The sequence below is a fragment of the Haliotis asinina genome, chromosome 14, assembly GCF_037392515.1.
Source record: "Haliotis asinina isolate JCU_RB_2024 chromosome 14, JCU_Hal_asi_v2, whole genome shotgun sequence".
Classification (NCBI taxonomy): domain Eukaryota; kingdom Metazoa; phylum Mollusca; class Gastropoda; order Lepetellida; family Haliotidae; genus Haliotis; species Haliotis asinina.
The window spans coordinates 39,304,083-39,321,288 of record NC_090293.1 but is presented as its reverse complement, the minus strand read 5'-3'; the positions used below and the strand labels follow the sequence as shown (position 1 = coordinate 39,321,288).

The window sequence follows — 17,206 nt, the reverse complement described above, 5'->3', positions numbered from 1 at the left end:
TTTCACAATTTGTAACAAAGGTGCCAATGTACTACATGGGAAAGCATGTCAAAGCGATTTGGGGGTCCCTATCTGATGCATAATTTAGTTCTTAGATTTCCGTATTCTCCAGTTTGTGTAGATGTATTTTGATTAATTTTGCATCATTGTTAACAGATTAACAGCCACATTTTGATGGCAGAATATCTAACTCTAAAAGGATTTGAATCCCGAATGTCAACAAAAAATTCAGATTCAGGATTTGAATCCCGAAAACGTATTCAGATTCTGGATTCGAATCCCCAATCCGTTTCTAACTTCATGTTGCTCCACACATGCCCACCGCAGATGCCACAGCAGATGCCTCTACAGCAGACACGACAACAACCATACCAGGGATGGTATCCACACCAAAGGCAATAAACAGAGCAATCCTAGTATTGTCAGTCCTGTAATGGTTGTGATAAGAATTGTCCTTCCCGATCTCGATGGTCACCATGTAAGTATATGTCAACAGGCAAAATGGCGCGCAATAAACAACAGGGATTCACGCCGGACCATCAGTGCACTGAGGTCAGGCACGATGCATCTTTTGTTTCATTTGTGGTCCCTCTAACAAAAACACAATACATATGCTGTTTTTGAAATTCAATACTCCCAGTAATTATCCGTCAAGGTGAACAAATGAGAACGACAGCACTCGTTGATACAGGTGCTTCTATCAGCTGTGCCCGTGACCACTTTCTCAGTAAGGCTGGTTATTATTCCGTTCATTATGAGCCTTGCTCTCTCACTGAAGTCGTTGGTGTAGGTGGGAAAAACACCCATTTCTCTAGAAATAAATATTGGCAATATTCTTCTCCCTCACTCTTTCTTTCTTTCTTTTAACATACCCATCATGCTCGTATTTTTGGTCTTGACTTTCTTGATAAAAACAGAGTCATTATAGATCTCCCCAACAAATGTCTTCATATTCATTAGGGTCTTCTCACTGTTGCTCTAGTTTCCACAAATGTCAGAGGAATGAAATCTGCAATTACTACCTCCCACTGTCAAGCCGATTATTAGTGTCAATATTTCTAGAACCCGACCAGGTGAAATTCTTCTCCTTGAACCCTCTCCTAGCCTTCCCAAGCTAAATCTTCAAGGTACCAGATGTTTAGTGCTAAGTGGTAAAACTGTTTCCATCCGCATCTTAAATGCAAAAGATCAAAATATTAGGGACACACAAGTACTTGCCCTTGCAGCAGAGGTAAATACTCAAAATATTTATACTCTCCCTGGCCACACCATATCTCACCGACCCATGTCCATTCATGTCAATGATTTAAATACTTCCTCCCCTCATTACCCACTTAGATCTTGAGTTTGATCTTAGCGAATCAGACCTTACCCCTCATGAGAAACAGCAACTGTTGACATTCATCAGAGCAACTCATGATGCTTTCACATAAAACTGGTTGCAATTAGGAAATACATCATTGCACCAACGTTTAATAGACACTGGTGATGCTAGACCTGTTAGAATGCCATTCTATAGAGAAAACCGAGAACTTAAAAAAGAACGATCCTGCCAAATTAAAGAAATGTTAGAGGCTAAGATAATTCAACCAAGAACTTCGAAATGACATTCCCCAGTTGTGATGATCAAGAAGAGAGATCATTCTTGTCGCTTTGCGATAGATTACTGACGCCTCAACTCTGTCTCTTGGGTGAGGTGCCCACCCGCAGGGAACCATCTTTGGGGGATGAAAGTGCTTGTTGCCAAGTACCCTGCCTCCAAACAGCTGCCACACGAAGTTGAGGTGCGCAAGCGCTCTTTGACAAGTAAACCAGTCAACTGATATAGACTGGTTCCTCTTCCAGTGGAGGACTAAACTGGGCCTCGTCTTGCATATCGCAATGCCGCCCTGTCGTAAAGAAGCCCGCATAGGAAGTCGGGAACCAGCTTAGTGACGGATTTCACTTGGAAGGAGCAGTAGTCATGATGTCAGCTTCGCGTATCAATAATGAAACCAGTTTAATTTTGAAGCATTCGTAACTACTCGCCTCTTTCCGTAACCTGCAAGAAGGAATGACCCAAGTCGTTACGAATGATTTTGAAGGTGAGATGTAAGCTCCATCTCAGCGCTTCAGAATGGTGTCATGCGCAGTATTACATGCAGAGGAACCAATACCATCACTAAAGGGAGCTTCGGTAAAGGTTGTGTTGTTGGGTCACGTCGGTTGCGAACATGGCATTTCGAGCAGTTGGGAGAGGAAAGGTAATGCCTTGCCTGATTCGTATAAATGGCCAGTTATGTATATCTATATTAGGGAAAGAGCTCCGCCCGTACCCCCTCTTTTAACATAAAATATTTCCATCTTCCCCGTTGTAATATTCCAACACTGAAATAAGTTCATTTTTTTAATACCTGTTCTAGGTAACTGAATGTATATTCAGGGTGAGGTATGCATGACAGTTTGTAATTTTGGCTATTGATTGGGGTGATAGGTAGGGGCGAAATTCACAAATCATGTTTTTTCCGTGATAACTATGTAGAAAATTCATAACCATTTTGTATGACATTTATTTGTTGAAGAATTATATGCATGATAATAAACAGTTATAAGTAACAAATAACTGGAAAATGGTTTATCATAATGATCAATTCAAGTAACAATGTGTATGGTTCGGCCAATGTTTATGTATAGATGAAGCATATAGTGAAATAGCATGCAAGGTGAATTAAATAAGATTGCAAGTTTCAGTTGTTACAGAAGTACTGGATGACCTGCTTCAAAATGTAACAGTACAACACCTGTCAGTGGCATAAATGTTTGTGCTCATGGTTTCTATGATATATTATCCATATCCATTCTGCAACAAATGACAAACTGATACAATCAATTACATATCAGTTTAGGGTTTCATATTTGTGTTGACAAAAAATAAAAAGAATAACAAATTATGTCTGTTGACTTTGAAATAAGTCTATGTTATTCAGGCATGGTATGGACATGTGAGCAGAATGATGTATTGTACCAAGGAGCAGTCATCAGGGAACATACCCCAACAACCAAGTCCAACACCTAAAGCATCTGAAAAGGGTAAGCATTGAGGATAAGAGTGATTTAAAAAAAACAACTTTATAACTCTCTTGCTGTTTTCATGTGCATATTAAGTGGCACAGAATATATTTGCCACAAAAACCTAACTTAGAAGGTTGAGTGATTACAACAGACATGAGAACGCTTGTCAGGTAATCTGGATAGTGTTACCACAAATTATGCCCATACTAAGATCAGTAACTAAGCATCAAGCAAGTAATGGTGAATGAACAGGTGTTGGTTTATATCATCATACATAGATAACAACAAGGGAGTTGTATTCAATTATTTTGCATTTAATTTAATTGCCTGAAAAAGTGAAGGATCATTGCTGTTTTGAAAGTATCTGATTCATTGTTGCAAGAATAGTAGTGACTCACTTGTACTGTGTACAAAAGTAAATGCACATACACCTTTACTTGCATTTATTGTACATATTGTAGCAGTGGCAACTAAAGTGCGAACATGTGGTTAGTACATCATTATATGTTATGTTTGAACAACATCATTTTACAGATATTGGGGGAGTTAAAATTTCGGAGCACCTTTAGAATTCAGCACCACAATTTCTCGTGAGGACGTTCCCAGGTGTAGGTCACATGTCAGTGAGACAGGCAACCAGTTTGCAAGAACCCGTCAGACTCAAACCCGCGACCTTCGGATTGTTAGCCCGTGAACTACGTCCACATAGTTGCACAATATGCAAATTTAGCTAGTCATTCCTGTGACGTCACGGAAATGAACGGAAAGAGTCAAATTGGTTGCGGACAATTACGAAGGTTACGGGTAGACTTGGTGCCTCGTGTTTTCAATCTAGTGACGGTTGCCGAATGGTCCCGATATCATTTGGCACGATCGTCCTATTCCGTAATCTACAAGATACCATGTTGTGTTGAATGAGCCGATATGGTTCGAACTGAAAACGGTTGTTGATGTCAGGCATGGGCATGGACATGTTTGGTGACGGCATGAGGGTGAGTTAGACTTCGAATCATTATTGAAAATATGCAGATCTAGAGGTGAAAGTTGCTGGAGGCCGATATCTATCAGCCCAAAATTTCGTCATTAAACCATTTCATGGTTTATTTAACTTTTGACGTTTTTGGTCCCCCCTTTTTCTTTGTGAACAAAGTATTAAAAATGGAAAAGGAAAACAGTTGGTACTCATGCATTTACCTACTATATTGGATTAGGTACCTAACGCTTACCCTAACCCTAAACCTAACCCTAACCCTTGGAATAATTCTAATAAATAGAGTACGCTCACCGAACCGGCTCGAAAAATAAATATTTCCTTGTAATGGTGCGAATTACTGAATGACAAAGATATATATGTATATTAGTTTACAGTTATAATTCATTTGATCCAAATAGTTATGTTTGAAACCGAAATATAGAATATATTTAGATTATTTTAATTGACCAAAACTGCGAATAATAAAACATGGCACAATGTGACCAATGTAAGTCATTCTTTCTAAATTTAAAAATACAAAATATATAAATGCACAAAATATAACACCTCAGCACCTCTTTAATACAAAGAAATATGAGCTTATTAGTCAAAAAAGAAGAAATATTTAAAACTGGTGCTTGCAATAAATTGCGCATCCCCCCGGAACTACTGGTGGAAACTCACAACATCGTTGGGTTTCTGTAATGACATGGCTGGTTGAGATGAAACTATAGCAAGCCGTTTTCACATTTATTCAGGAATTACAGATATCTTCAATTGTTTTAAAGATATCTGTATTATATTTAAAGATATCAATAATGATTTAAAGATACCTGTAAATAAATGAAGATATCTCTAATTAATTTCACATATGTAAAATAGAATTCCTGATATTTCAAAATGTTATAGAGATATCAAGATAACATTTCGTGATAATTCTAAATGTTTTAAAGATATCTGCAAAACAATTACAATCATAGTGTACATAATTGTATTAAAAATTAATTCAAGATATCTTGAATTCAATTCAACATATCTGGAATTCAATTCTAGATATCTTGAAATGATCGGTACATATCCACAAATGTATTACAGATATCTTCAATTCAATTAGAGATATCTCTAATTCAATTATTGATATCTTCAATTCTTGCTATTACTGATATCTAAAATTGTTTTACAGATATCTTGAATTGATTTGAAGATATCTTGAATTGAGTTAGAGATATCTTGAAATGAATTAAAGATATCTTGAATTGTAACGGTTTCAAGATATCTTCAAATACTTCCGACTACATATCCGTAAATACTTTCGGTTGGAAATGATTGGTGACCATGCATGTACAGTTCTTACATGCCGAGAGCTGAGATGCGGTCAAGACATGATCCTGTATTGCGGCCTGTATGAATTCTATCCAGATTCTCTTGGTCTATTACCCATCGTAGTTTTTTTTGAGTCAGTTCCTGTATCAACGCTAGCGAGCTAACACATGTGGCAATGCGCCACTTTTTTATAGCTTGTTTCTGATAGTGTTCTACAGCGGCGGTTACGCAATGTTCTTTCGAGATTTCATTTTTGCCGTTTTTTCACTTTAAAAGAACGAATAAACTTCTGGGGTTTTCATACACTTTTAACCGTTAACATATAAAAGACCTCTGATTAGTTTTGTGTGGATCACCAAATTCATTCTTTGAAAAACTTGTGGTTAGTTGATACCGAGTGATTAAAAGTAACCAAAAAGTCGTCTGCTTCCCTCTTGCCCGCTATAACGAAACCACAAACAGGTTACGTACATCTGTCGTCAGAGCACTGCAGCGAACCGCTGTGACGTCATGTAAGGAAGGGTTTTCGGTTAGCTTTACACATGTGTATAAAATGTGTAACAAGTCCGTAATTTTCTCGACGTCAACAAAAACGTGCAATCATTGCTTTGCCCTCAAACCAGGGATCGGGTGACGGTGTCACCATGCACAAACATCCATCGGACCCGCAGTTCCTGCTTAATGGGTTGTTTGTGAAGCGAGCGTTGAAGAAGCCAGTGGTATATTTTAAATCCGGTGGCTGGACCTTCTCTTGCTCAAAGATAGAAAATGCTGTTTAAGATTTGTTTTGATCACGACAAAAACAACCCAAAACACAAAAGTACTTACTAGTTGTAGTAAATGCTTAATGACCAAAAGGAGTTTGACACCCACCTCGCTTTCAAGAGTGAAATTGTTATATTTTAATCAATGTCCTGCAAAATCCTACAGGACACCGAGTAAATGCGTATTTTACTTCTAGTAGAAAGTACTTTAGATTTTGTTACTTTAGATTTTGTTTGACCCGCAGTTCCTGCTTAATGGGTTGTTTGTGAAGCGAGCGTTGAAGAAGCCAGTGGTATATTTTAAATCCGATGGCTGGACCTTCTCTTGCTCAAAGATAGAAAATGCTGTTTAAGATTTGTTTTGATCACGACAAAAACAACCCAAAACACAAAAGTACGTACTAGTAAATGCTTAATGACCAAAAGGAGTTTGACACCCACCTCGCTTTCAAGAGTGAAATTGTTATATTTTAATCAATGTCCTGCAAAATCCTACAGGACACCAAGTAAATGCGTATTTTACTTCTAGTAGAAAGTACTTTAGATTTTGTTACTCGGTGGAAATACACCTTAATGGCATTTATTCTCAGACTGGCGGATGTTAGCCACTGGGCGCTGCTACATTTTTAAAAAAAATCGTGGCATCACGGATCAAATTCAGTTTGAGAAATTGTGTTTAGACAAACCAGTAAACAAGACAAATTATCCTCGGAAATGTACATGAATTTTACAGTGCCCCATATAGGCAAAAATCACATTAATTCACGGAGGCTGCCCCTCCGATTGGTTGAATCGCGAGTTAAAATTTGTCAAAAAAGTCGATTTAAGGCATTTAAATGTCGAAATGAGTAGTTTTAATGACGGGTTTCATTTGTAATGATGCCAATAAATGATTTATACAATTCTAACACTCAATTGGCACACGGGTCAGTGAAACTGTAATGTAAACACCCGGTGAGTCTGTCCGGAAAAATGCACTTTACGACTGTAATAACAGTTACTATTGAATTGTTTATCGTGAATTTAAGTTTGCTTGGATTTTGAAATCTAACTTTGGGGATTATTTGCTAGCAGTGTGTGCCGCCAATGCTGAACACATACAGAAACGGACTATAGAAACTTGGCACATGTGCACAACATGTCAACAAGCCACCTCGCTACAGTTGATACAAGACTATAACGGTTTACCGGCCTATTATTATCTCAATTCATGGTCATAAAATATGATATCTGGGAGTACATCGATATCAATGTTTTAGTCAAAACCCCACGGGAAATATATATTCTAGAATGTCTCGAGAAAATACGAGGGGTAGTCGGCCACGAGAATCTGAAGAGGGTTGTGGTGACTTTTTATGTCGCATTGGCATTATTTCGGCCATATAGCGACGAATCTGGGTAGGATGTACAAAAGCGGTGTTCTCGGCCGCGATGCAGGATCATGTCTTGACAGTACAGGACCGCTTCTCGGCTCTCGGCATGTGCGAGGTGTTCATGCATGGTCACCCGCCATTTTCCGAACCGGAAGTATTTACGGATATGTAGCCGGAAGTATTTGAAGATATCTTGAAATTGAATCTATTCAAGATATCTTTAATTTATTTCAAGATATCCCTAAGGCAATTTAAAATATCTTCAATTTGTTTCGAGATATCTTTAAAACAATTTCAGATATCAGTAATCCCTTAATATATTTTCTCTATTTGAGATATCTTTAATTAATTTTAAGATATCTCTAGTTCAATGCAAGATATCATTAATTCTTTTTAAGATATCATTAATATTATTCAACATATCCTTAATTCAATTCGCGATATCTTTTATTTTATTGGAGATATCAATAATTATCTCAAATCAAGATATCTTCAATTCAGTTCAAGATATCTTCAAATCAGTTTAAGATATCTTTAAAACAATTCAAGATATGTTAAATACCTTAATAAAAGTGAAAATGGCTTGTCATATGAAACATCAGTGAGCGGAGCTTATATGCACATGCTGAGCTTGACGACCTTGCTGCTATGCCAGTGTCATAGGGCATTGTTTCAAGAATGTGCCTTTGAACAAAATCACCTGCAGTTAAGTAAAGTAGTATTATGACGTGTCTTTAAAGTTGGTGGTGCTGTAATCTAAAGGTAGGCCAAAATTTCTTTCTTTCTTTTTCTCTTATGAGAGTTGGGTTGTTTTCTTCTCCCTCTGGTCATGATATGCAGTTAAACTGTAGTACATTACCAACTTCATGTAAACCTGCAAATGTATGCATGTACTATCCCACAACTCTTATGGGCGACACAATCCTATGATTGGGGGTATATATTGGTAGTGTTTCTTGGTTTGTCTGACATTTCTTGCATTTAAAAAAATATCTGGTTGAGCAGAAATGGTGGTAAAATATCTTGTAAGAAATAAAAGTTAGTGCCAACATGTGAGTGAGTGAGTTTTGTTTTACTCTGCTGTTAGCAATATTACAGCAATATCAGGATGGGAGACACCAGAAATGGTCTTCACGCATCATACCCATGTGGGTTTTCGGCGTGACAAGCCAACACTTTAACCACTAGGCAATCCCACCGCCCTGAAGTGCCAAAGAGACATATAATGAAATGTTTACTTACGAGAAATAGAACTTCCAGGCCTATATGCAAGCATCTTAGCTTGGAATGGTGGAAAATGCAGTCATAGTTGATACTATTTCTCATGCTCATTTTTTGTCTGCATTAAGCCTTGTAAAGGTTCAGGTTAGAATTCACTGTCTGCAGCCCATGCTTGTTGTAAGAGGTGATTAATGTGATCATTTGGTCGGGCTTCCTGACATTGTACTATGCCCCGACTGTGGCCCCTTTTGTCTCAGCCAAGTTGTATTGTTTAGTTACACCACGCTTTTGAGCTGCCTTCGACAGCAACACTCTGATTGGCTATTTTAGCCATGCCTATGTTTAACAAATATTACTGTCTGTCTCAGATGGATGTAGTCCTTTTAGAAAGACAACCAACATTTGTTTTAGTCTTCTAATGAATATATTGATAACTTTGTTGGTAATATATCCAATCCATCGGCAGGTTATGACAGAGAATGCAGAATGTGGGTGTGGAATGCAGAATGTTGGTGTGGTACAAACCATTAACTTCACCCAACTGACACAGTGGGGTAGCCTAATGGTTAAAGTGTCCACTCGTCATACTGAAGACCCAGGTTTGATTCCTCATATTGGTACAATGTGTGAAGCCTCTTTCTGGTGTCAAAGGGGACCTTTGTTGTTGGAATGTTGCTAAATGTGGCATAAAAGCATATTCACTCACTACTTCATCTAGTCTCTCGAGCTTAGTCCAAATACACCACAGCCTGATCGCTGTTGATTGGTTGATGAATTTGCTTTTGGGGCTACATCTTCGCCAATTCATTGACCAGTCACTAACGATTAGGCCATGGTGTATTTGGACTAAACTGTTGTATTAGCATGAAGTCACTGCTACTTGGTTGAAATATGTCATCGTAACCCACTGCTAAGATTGCTGCTCATGACAGTCACTGGAAATTCTGGTGCATTTTAAATTTTAAATTGCTTCCCCAGATAAACATTTGTACACAGGCTTCACTTTTGATGTCATGGTACATTTCTGGTGTTAGGTAACCCTGTTTGTGTTGGGGTTTGAAAATTTTGAAAGAAGTACAAACATAGCTTTTTGAGCATGTGGAGCGCATTAGACTCTGTTCACACACTCCAGAACATTATAGCTGAGTTTGATTTTGTTTCAGCTGTTGATCCAGCACCTGACATCAGTACATACAAAGTGAGCGAATATTACAGTCACAACGACTTCTCCTTTTATGACATTGATGCTGACATGAAGACTCACAGACTGAAGCAACCATCGAATCATGAAGCTTTGCAGCCATGAGATTTTAACATGAACACTTTCTATAACAACTATTGCAGACATGCATACATGGAGTGTCAGCTATACAAGAGATATGATCAGAATACTTAGCCATCTTGTATTTCTCTATCAATAAAGTGAATATTTATTGGATGCACAATTTTGATTGCCCATAATTTTGCTTCTTTATTTATTTTAGCTCACTTGTTTGCGATGCTGTGAATAGCTGGAAGGTTGCCATTGCTTTGTAAAGCAATATTCATTTGCTAGTTTGAGAATTGCGAAAAACAAGTAACAAAAACAAGAAAGAGTTAAGCACATCAGAACTGTGGTATGGGTGTGGCTGATCATCATTTCCTTCGACTTGTTGTTTCTGTTTTTAATTTTGTTTTTTGGAGAGGAGTAGATGTTTTTCCCTTTTGACACAAGATGCAGGGTGACATAGTATTAGAATGATATGCTGTTAGTTACAGTTAAGAAACATTTGCCTTTAAAACACATTGTAAGCATATATACACATGAGCATTAATTCCACTTCACTATTCCATGAAAGGGGACTTGTGTGCTGCTTGTGCTAGCCATTAGTCTACATACGCATCTTTCATTGTCTGCAGAAGAAATTAGTTAAAGTCGTTTGAGAACACGAGTCACTTCTGCTGTTTACGTACCACAATGCTGTTTGGTACACAAAGAAACTTTTGCAGTAGACTACCTAGGGTGTTAAACTTACTCTGCAGGTTTAATTGACCAAGATGACCGCTGGTTGCAGTTGGCTCTATAGGCCAAAGTTCCAAATGGAGGTGCCTGCGACAGACACTGGTGAATGTCCGTCTGAAAAGACATTTGTTAAGTCGGTGGTGTTGGTAGGTAAACTGACTTGCAAGAACATTTTTACAATTGTGCAATGCAAGGAAAGTTCCAAACCCCAATCAGGCACCCAGTGCGGTCAACATGCAAGAGGCAGAATTGCAACTTAGACCAAAGAAGCCAGGGAAACGGACAGTGTCATGCTGTCAACATTGGCTGGGGAAAGGGATATGATGGCAGACACAAACATCGAGAAATTACTAGGTGCTATGCTGGAGACAGCGGGGCAATTGGACTCCGTGCAACAGTTTGGTGCTGCTATAGTTGCATTTAATGAAATGTTTGGAGGATCGTCTGGAAAGTCATGGAAAGACCCGAATGCTTTTAAACAAACATTAAGCTGCAATGTTGTCTCAAACGAGAACAGTGAACTATCGTCAGAATCGGAACACCATAATGGACGGAACACATTGTGGGACGATGGTCGTTGGAAGAGAGTGAACAACATGTCAACATGTTGAATTGAAAGCAGCATGGTTTTTCCCTTCAGTCCTTCGCAGATAAATGTAGACAAGTGCATATTAGACTACTGATGTACAGCACTATGGCAGTGACTTATGTTAACAACATGGGTGGTATGAAAGGGACTTGTAACAATGTTGCAAGAGACTATGATGCATGAGTAAACAAATTTAGTTATCAGCAGCGCATGTGCCTGGCTCTGATAACGTAGAAGCTAACCAGTATTCACACAGCTGTGCAGATAGTAAGGAGCGGAAATTGGACACGAATATGTTTGACGAGCTACAATACTGTTTTGGTACTCCATCTCGGGACTTACATACTTCATGTCTCAATAAGCAACCTGAATATTATGTGTCCTGGCACCCAGACCGCTAAGCAGAAGCTGTAGATGCTTTTACACTATTTTGGGGTGACTATATTTATGACTATATGTTTTGTCCCTTCAGTCTGATCATCAGACGGCAGAGTATTTACGCAAGATTCAAGCGGAGCAAGCAGAGATGCTGATGGTTGTTCCTCTGTGGCAGACTCAGTGCTGGTTCAACAGACTACTCCAGCTATCCCAGACTGTTGCTGAGATCAAAAATACTTCTCACCCTACAGGACAAACCACAAATTGTTCACCATCTACCTCCAGAAATGAGGCTAGCAGCGTTCAAGCTGTCAGGAAAAGCCTGGAAAGTGAAGGAGTATTGAAACCAGTTGCGGACATCCTGTTGTCATCATGGAGAGAAAGTACCCATAAACAGCATAGGACGTATTTCACGAAGTGATTGTGTTTTTGTGCTCAAAGAGATCTGAATTCCAAGTCACCATCTTTAAACTGTTTAGACTTCCTAGCAGACTTATACAATCAAGGACTTAACAGTGTACGTTCAGCCTTGTCCTCGGAAGTGATCATAGGTGACAAACCCGTGGGTCAACATGCCAGGCTTGTGAGATTTATGAGAGGTGTATTCAATCTCAGACCAGCCTTACCAAGATACACTGTTGCTTGGGATGTGACAACAGTGCTGTATTACCTACAACACATGGGGACTTCATTGGATCTTGAGGGTACAAGTTTGAAGCTGGTATCTTTATTACTGTTGCTCACAGCACAGAGTGTGCAGTCTTTGCACTTTATAGACCTTAGAAATATAGATGTTAGTGATAGTGTAGTAAAAATTAGATTTGGTGCTTTATTGAAGCTGTTCAGGCCCCAGTATCACCAAGGGGAGTTAACTCCGTCTAGTTCTAGTGACCCTGCTTTGTGCATGGTAAAAACCATGAGAATTTACCTTGAACTCACCAAGATGGTTCGAAACAATGAAACAGCTCTGTTATTAGCTCTACAAATGCCTCTTAAACGAGTAAGCAAGAGTACTCTGGCTAGGTGGGTCAAACTGTTTTGACAGGGACTGGTATTGACATGAATATCGGTAAGCCTCACAGTGTACGTTCAGCTGCAATAAGTGCAGGTTTTCATAGCAGCTGAACACAATACTGAGAACCGCAAGGTGGAAAAGAGAGAAGTTTTACCAGAAGCCCATATCGGATGAGACTGTTTTCAGTGAATCAGTCTTAAACTCTTTGGAAGATTCTGGTTGTTAGATGATACTTACTCTGGAAGTTCTCATTTCATTGCATACATGATATGTTTTGTACCATTGGCATGAGTATTGATAATCATTACTGTCATTAAATGCTTATTTCTATTTCTTGTCATGGATTTCCCGTTTCACGGAATAGTGAGGTGGAATTATAAAGTGAAATGAGACTGTAAGTTGAAGTTTGACTTAAATTCCACCAATCTGTAATGTAGGGATTACGTGCCTACCACACCCACCCATGAGTTCTTCAACTTAACACATTTTCAATTTAAAGACTCATGGCTACGCGCATGCGCACATCTCACGTAATCCGCACGTCATTGCTTGGTGGAATTTAAGTCAAACTTCAGCTTAGTGGTAAGTCTCCTTTAACTTTATTTATTAAGCACCACAAAAATAATTGTCGATTGTAACAAAAAGGGATCAACACAGATAAGGCAACCATATACATGTATATACACAAAGAAAAAGGTTAAGCACCCCCCGCTTTTTACATGAATTCCCGCCTCTGAAAAATCGAAATGGTTAAACAAAGTACAATTATGAGAAGAGTGGGATTCAGACGATGCGTTGTAGCCAGTGATGTGTGACAGCTGTGTCTGTATCGCCTGTGACCTGCACGTGCATCATGCTACCCTCGATGATCACAAAAAGCAGTATGGACCAAGTGAATTTGTGGGTATTTAAGGTGGTGCCAACTGGGTATTTGACCATAATCATTGAACATGGCACTGAGACGATTGTCGTTGGAGATCAGAAATCAGATTATTGGCATGCATTCGGCAGGAATGTCCTTTCAGGCGATAGGACGAAATCTGGGCTACCATTACACTGTTGTTAGCCGCTTCGTCCGGAAGCATGCACAGACCGGAAGTGCCTGGACCGTCGAAGGTCGGGACGACCTCCTGTCACAACACCACGAGAAGACAGGCAACTGTTGCGACTTGTCCGACGGGAACCCTTCAGTACAAGTCCTCAACTGAAAAGAATGTGGTTACCAAATCGACCAATCAGCACCAGAAGAGTTCGAAACCGTCTCAAAGCAGCAGGGTTAATGGCAAGAACAGTCGTTAAGCGTCCCTTGTTAAGAGACCGCAATAAACGTGACCGTTTGGCATGGTGTTTGGCCAGACGTAACAGGAATCTGAGAACCTGGAGGAAAATTCATTGGTCAGATGAAAGTCGATTTTTATTTCACGTTACTGATGGACGTACAAGTGTTTGGAGACAGAAGAACACTGCCTATACCCCCAGGAACATTCAGCCGACTGTAGCGTATGGAGGTGGCTCTGTTATGGTGTGGGGATGCCTGTCCCATGATTGTAAACTGGATTTGGTTACCATCAGAGGCAACGTAACTGGAGCTCAGTACATTCGCAACGTTCTGCAGCCAGTTGTTGTTCCACATTTCGAGAACCATGCACTTGCTATTCGTCCTCAGTTCATGGACGACAACGCCAGGCCTCACCGATCACGTGACGTATTGGCTTTCTTGAGGGCCAATGCAGTGACAACTCTACCCTGGCCATTACTAAGCCCAGATCTGAACCCTTGGGAGCATGTGTGGGACATTATAGGGCGATGAATCCAGGCACGGAACCCGCTAGCCATTGTTATATTTTCGTCTTACCAGATGATTGTTCTTACAGATGACATCAGCATTTTCGGGGGATTTCATGGCCATTGTGGATAATAAGTGCTTTTCTCATTCGACAATGTGAAAATATCAGGGGGTGCTTAACTTTTTTCTTTGTGTATATAAATACACATGCAGTTAGCATGAAATTCACGTGCTGACTCAAATGCATTCTTTTAATGCTGAAGTTCTGTCATGGTACAAGCGACTGAGGGGTATAAAAAGGTGAAATGAAGTATTCTCATTGATTTCTTGTCGACACATCAATAAGTGAACAGTGCTGAAATCGAACATGCCGAGGTGTAAGGCCTTCTAAAAATACCAGATGACAGATTATTGGTATGCATGAAGCTGGTTTGTCTTGTCGCAGCTTAGGGTTCAGATTGAATATCAATCATATTGTCATTACTCGCCTTGTAAGGAAACATGCGGCCACTGGTTACGTCAAGGATCGTCCACGATCAGGAAGGCCGGGAAAGACCACTCCTCTTGATGACCATGCCCTAGTTCGCCTAGTGAGACGCAGGCCCATGACCAATGTCAAAGATCTCAGAGAACAGTGGAGAGTGGGTGTCTCTCGACCACCATCATCCAAAGGAGGCTCATATCCACTGGACTCCGTGCACATCCCTTACTCACTGACACAAGGCTCAACGTTTGGCGTGGTGTAATTAACGGCAAAACAACAATTTGAAGACATGGCGCGGGATCCATTGGTCTTCTTCGTGGTACTGATGGCCGTTGGCGAGTTTGGAGAAGGGGTAGTGAGGCTTATCAACAGCAGATGATCCGTACAGCTGAACCTTTAGGCGGTTGCTCTGCAATGGTGTGGGGGTGTATGTCCTATGACAGTAAGCTGAATCTTATCACCCATCAAAGGACACTCAAGGATCAGAGATACCAACAGGAAGTACTGGAAGCTGCTGTTGTCCCGTATGTTGATAACCACCCCCTCGCCAGTCGGCCAGTATTTATGGATGATAAAGCTGGGCTCCATCGTTCCAGAGCTGTTGTCGCATACTTTCAGAACAACGCAGTTGACCTTGGCCTGCGAGAAGCCCTGATCTCAACCCAATTGAGCATATGGGACCATCGATCTGGGGTGTCAAGTTCAAGTAAGGGATCCACCTGTTCAAAATCTACAGGAATTATCCCGGGTTCTTCATGACGAATGGCAGAGGATTCCAATGATGTGCATTCGGCGTTTGATTTCCAGCATGAGGAGGAGGGTTGCAGCAGTTATCCGTGCGAGGGGATGATACACAAAATACTGATGTCACCATTGCTGTTGGCTTAGGATTGAACAGTGAACGTTTTTTTAAGAATTTTGTGTACGCTGGACCATAGACATTGTCTGTGTGACCATAGTTTTGACATGATTATTGATAATGTTTTTAGTGCCACCATATGACAAGTGTGTTGTCATACACTCAATCTTATAGCATTAAAATGGGTGGTGCTTAATTAATGCTCATGTGTATATACATGTATATGATTTTTTCAGTAAATTCAACAAGTCTCTCTTTATTTTGAGTTGGGATTAAGATGTGTTTTATATTCTATCAATAACTGTGATTTTCTAATAAACACGCCGATACAAATGCTGAAGTGAAAAGAATTTTTTCAACATCCGTTTATCTTTAAAATCGTTAACTGCTTTCTAAAGACAAGTAGTAGCAAGCAGTCACGTGATCGAACATGGCAGCGTCATCAAAACATCGTCAGCTTATTTCCACCCATTGCATAGCCAACTCAATTCTGGTTATTTGGTAAATAGCCAGTGTAAAAAGAAAATGAACAACATCAAAGATTTGGGGTATCGAATTTTATCAACACATATTCCCGAGTTAGCACTGATTTCGTGTGGCATTTTAGACTAGACCTTGACACTCGTATTAAATTCATCACACATTAATTTCGTAGATTTCCAGTAAATGACAGATAGATCACCCATATATTTTATATATCAAAAGAGTTTTAAATATTATCCGCAACGTTTAGGTGTTATGATACAGATAAGCCCTTCTGCTCAGTAGGTAATATTATTTATAATTTCTGTAATGGAAATTGCATTACAGTTTAAATAATTAAATAATTGACCTTAGGTGCACTTCTTATATGTGAGGAGACTACTTATTGCAATAAAACACAGACAGATGTGTACACACAGACATGAACCTGTAAGTCCCTAATTTTAACGCACACCTGTGTGAGTTATCTGACTGATCATAATTGTACAAATTTGTTTATCTGTACCTTCAAAAAAGATGGTGACAATGTATTAACGATTCCCGATGTAAATTACTGCAGTAACTATGTAAACCTGCACATACTTGGTATGACCTGTTTTTGATTTCGGAATGCAGATAACCCATAGGGACGTTTATTTCACACCTTTTTTATTGCATCTCTTGGGTAGATTATAGAGAATTTGTTATACTGCAATTTGTCCACTTACATAACCAAGCGGTTTCAATAATTGTTGGATGGTGGGGTACGCTCCTGGCTGAAAGGTTCGCTTGTCAGGTGAAATGCCACAATAACACCGACCCATAGTGCCTTAAAAATATATTATTTTCATAAAAGGCAAGAACTTAATTTCAATTGGAAAAAAATATTTGGAAGATTAAAAGTATAACATCTATCTCGAACTGCA

General features: G+C 39.5%; 1 protein-coding gene and 1 long non-coding RNA gene across 2 annotated transcripts; one reads left to right on the top strand and one right to left on the bottom strand.

The window, feature by feature from the left end:
* Nucleotides 1–849: 849 nt before the first annotated feature.
* On the bottom strand, nt 850–1,799 carry LOC137262173 (uncharacterized). The gene is made up of 2 exons (XR_010954894.1): nt 1,672–1,799; nt 850–1,173 (listed from the first exon to the last, which is right to left on the bottom strand). It is a non-coding gene; the product is annotated as an uncharacterized lncRNA (long non-coding RNA).
* A 230-nt stretch (nt 1,800–2,029) lies between these two features.
* On the top strand, nt 2,030–10,156 carry LOC137261643 (uncharacterized). Its single transcript, XM_067799422.1, has 3 exons — nt 2,030–2,243; nt 2,967–3,069; nt 9,869–10,156. Exons 1-3 carry the CDS (start codon nt 2,214–2,216, stop codon nt 10,009–10,011), a joined length of 276 nt encoding a protein of 91 aa, XP_067655523.1. The 5' UTR covers nt 2,030–2,213; the 3' UTR covers nt 10,012–10,156.
* Nucleotides 10,157–17,206: the final 7,050 nt, after the last annotated feature.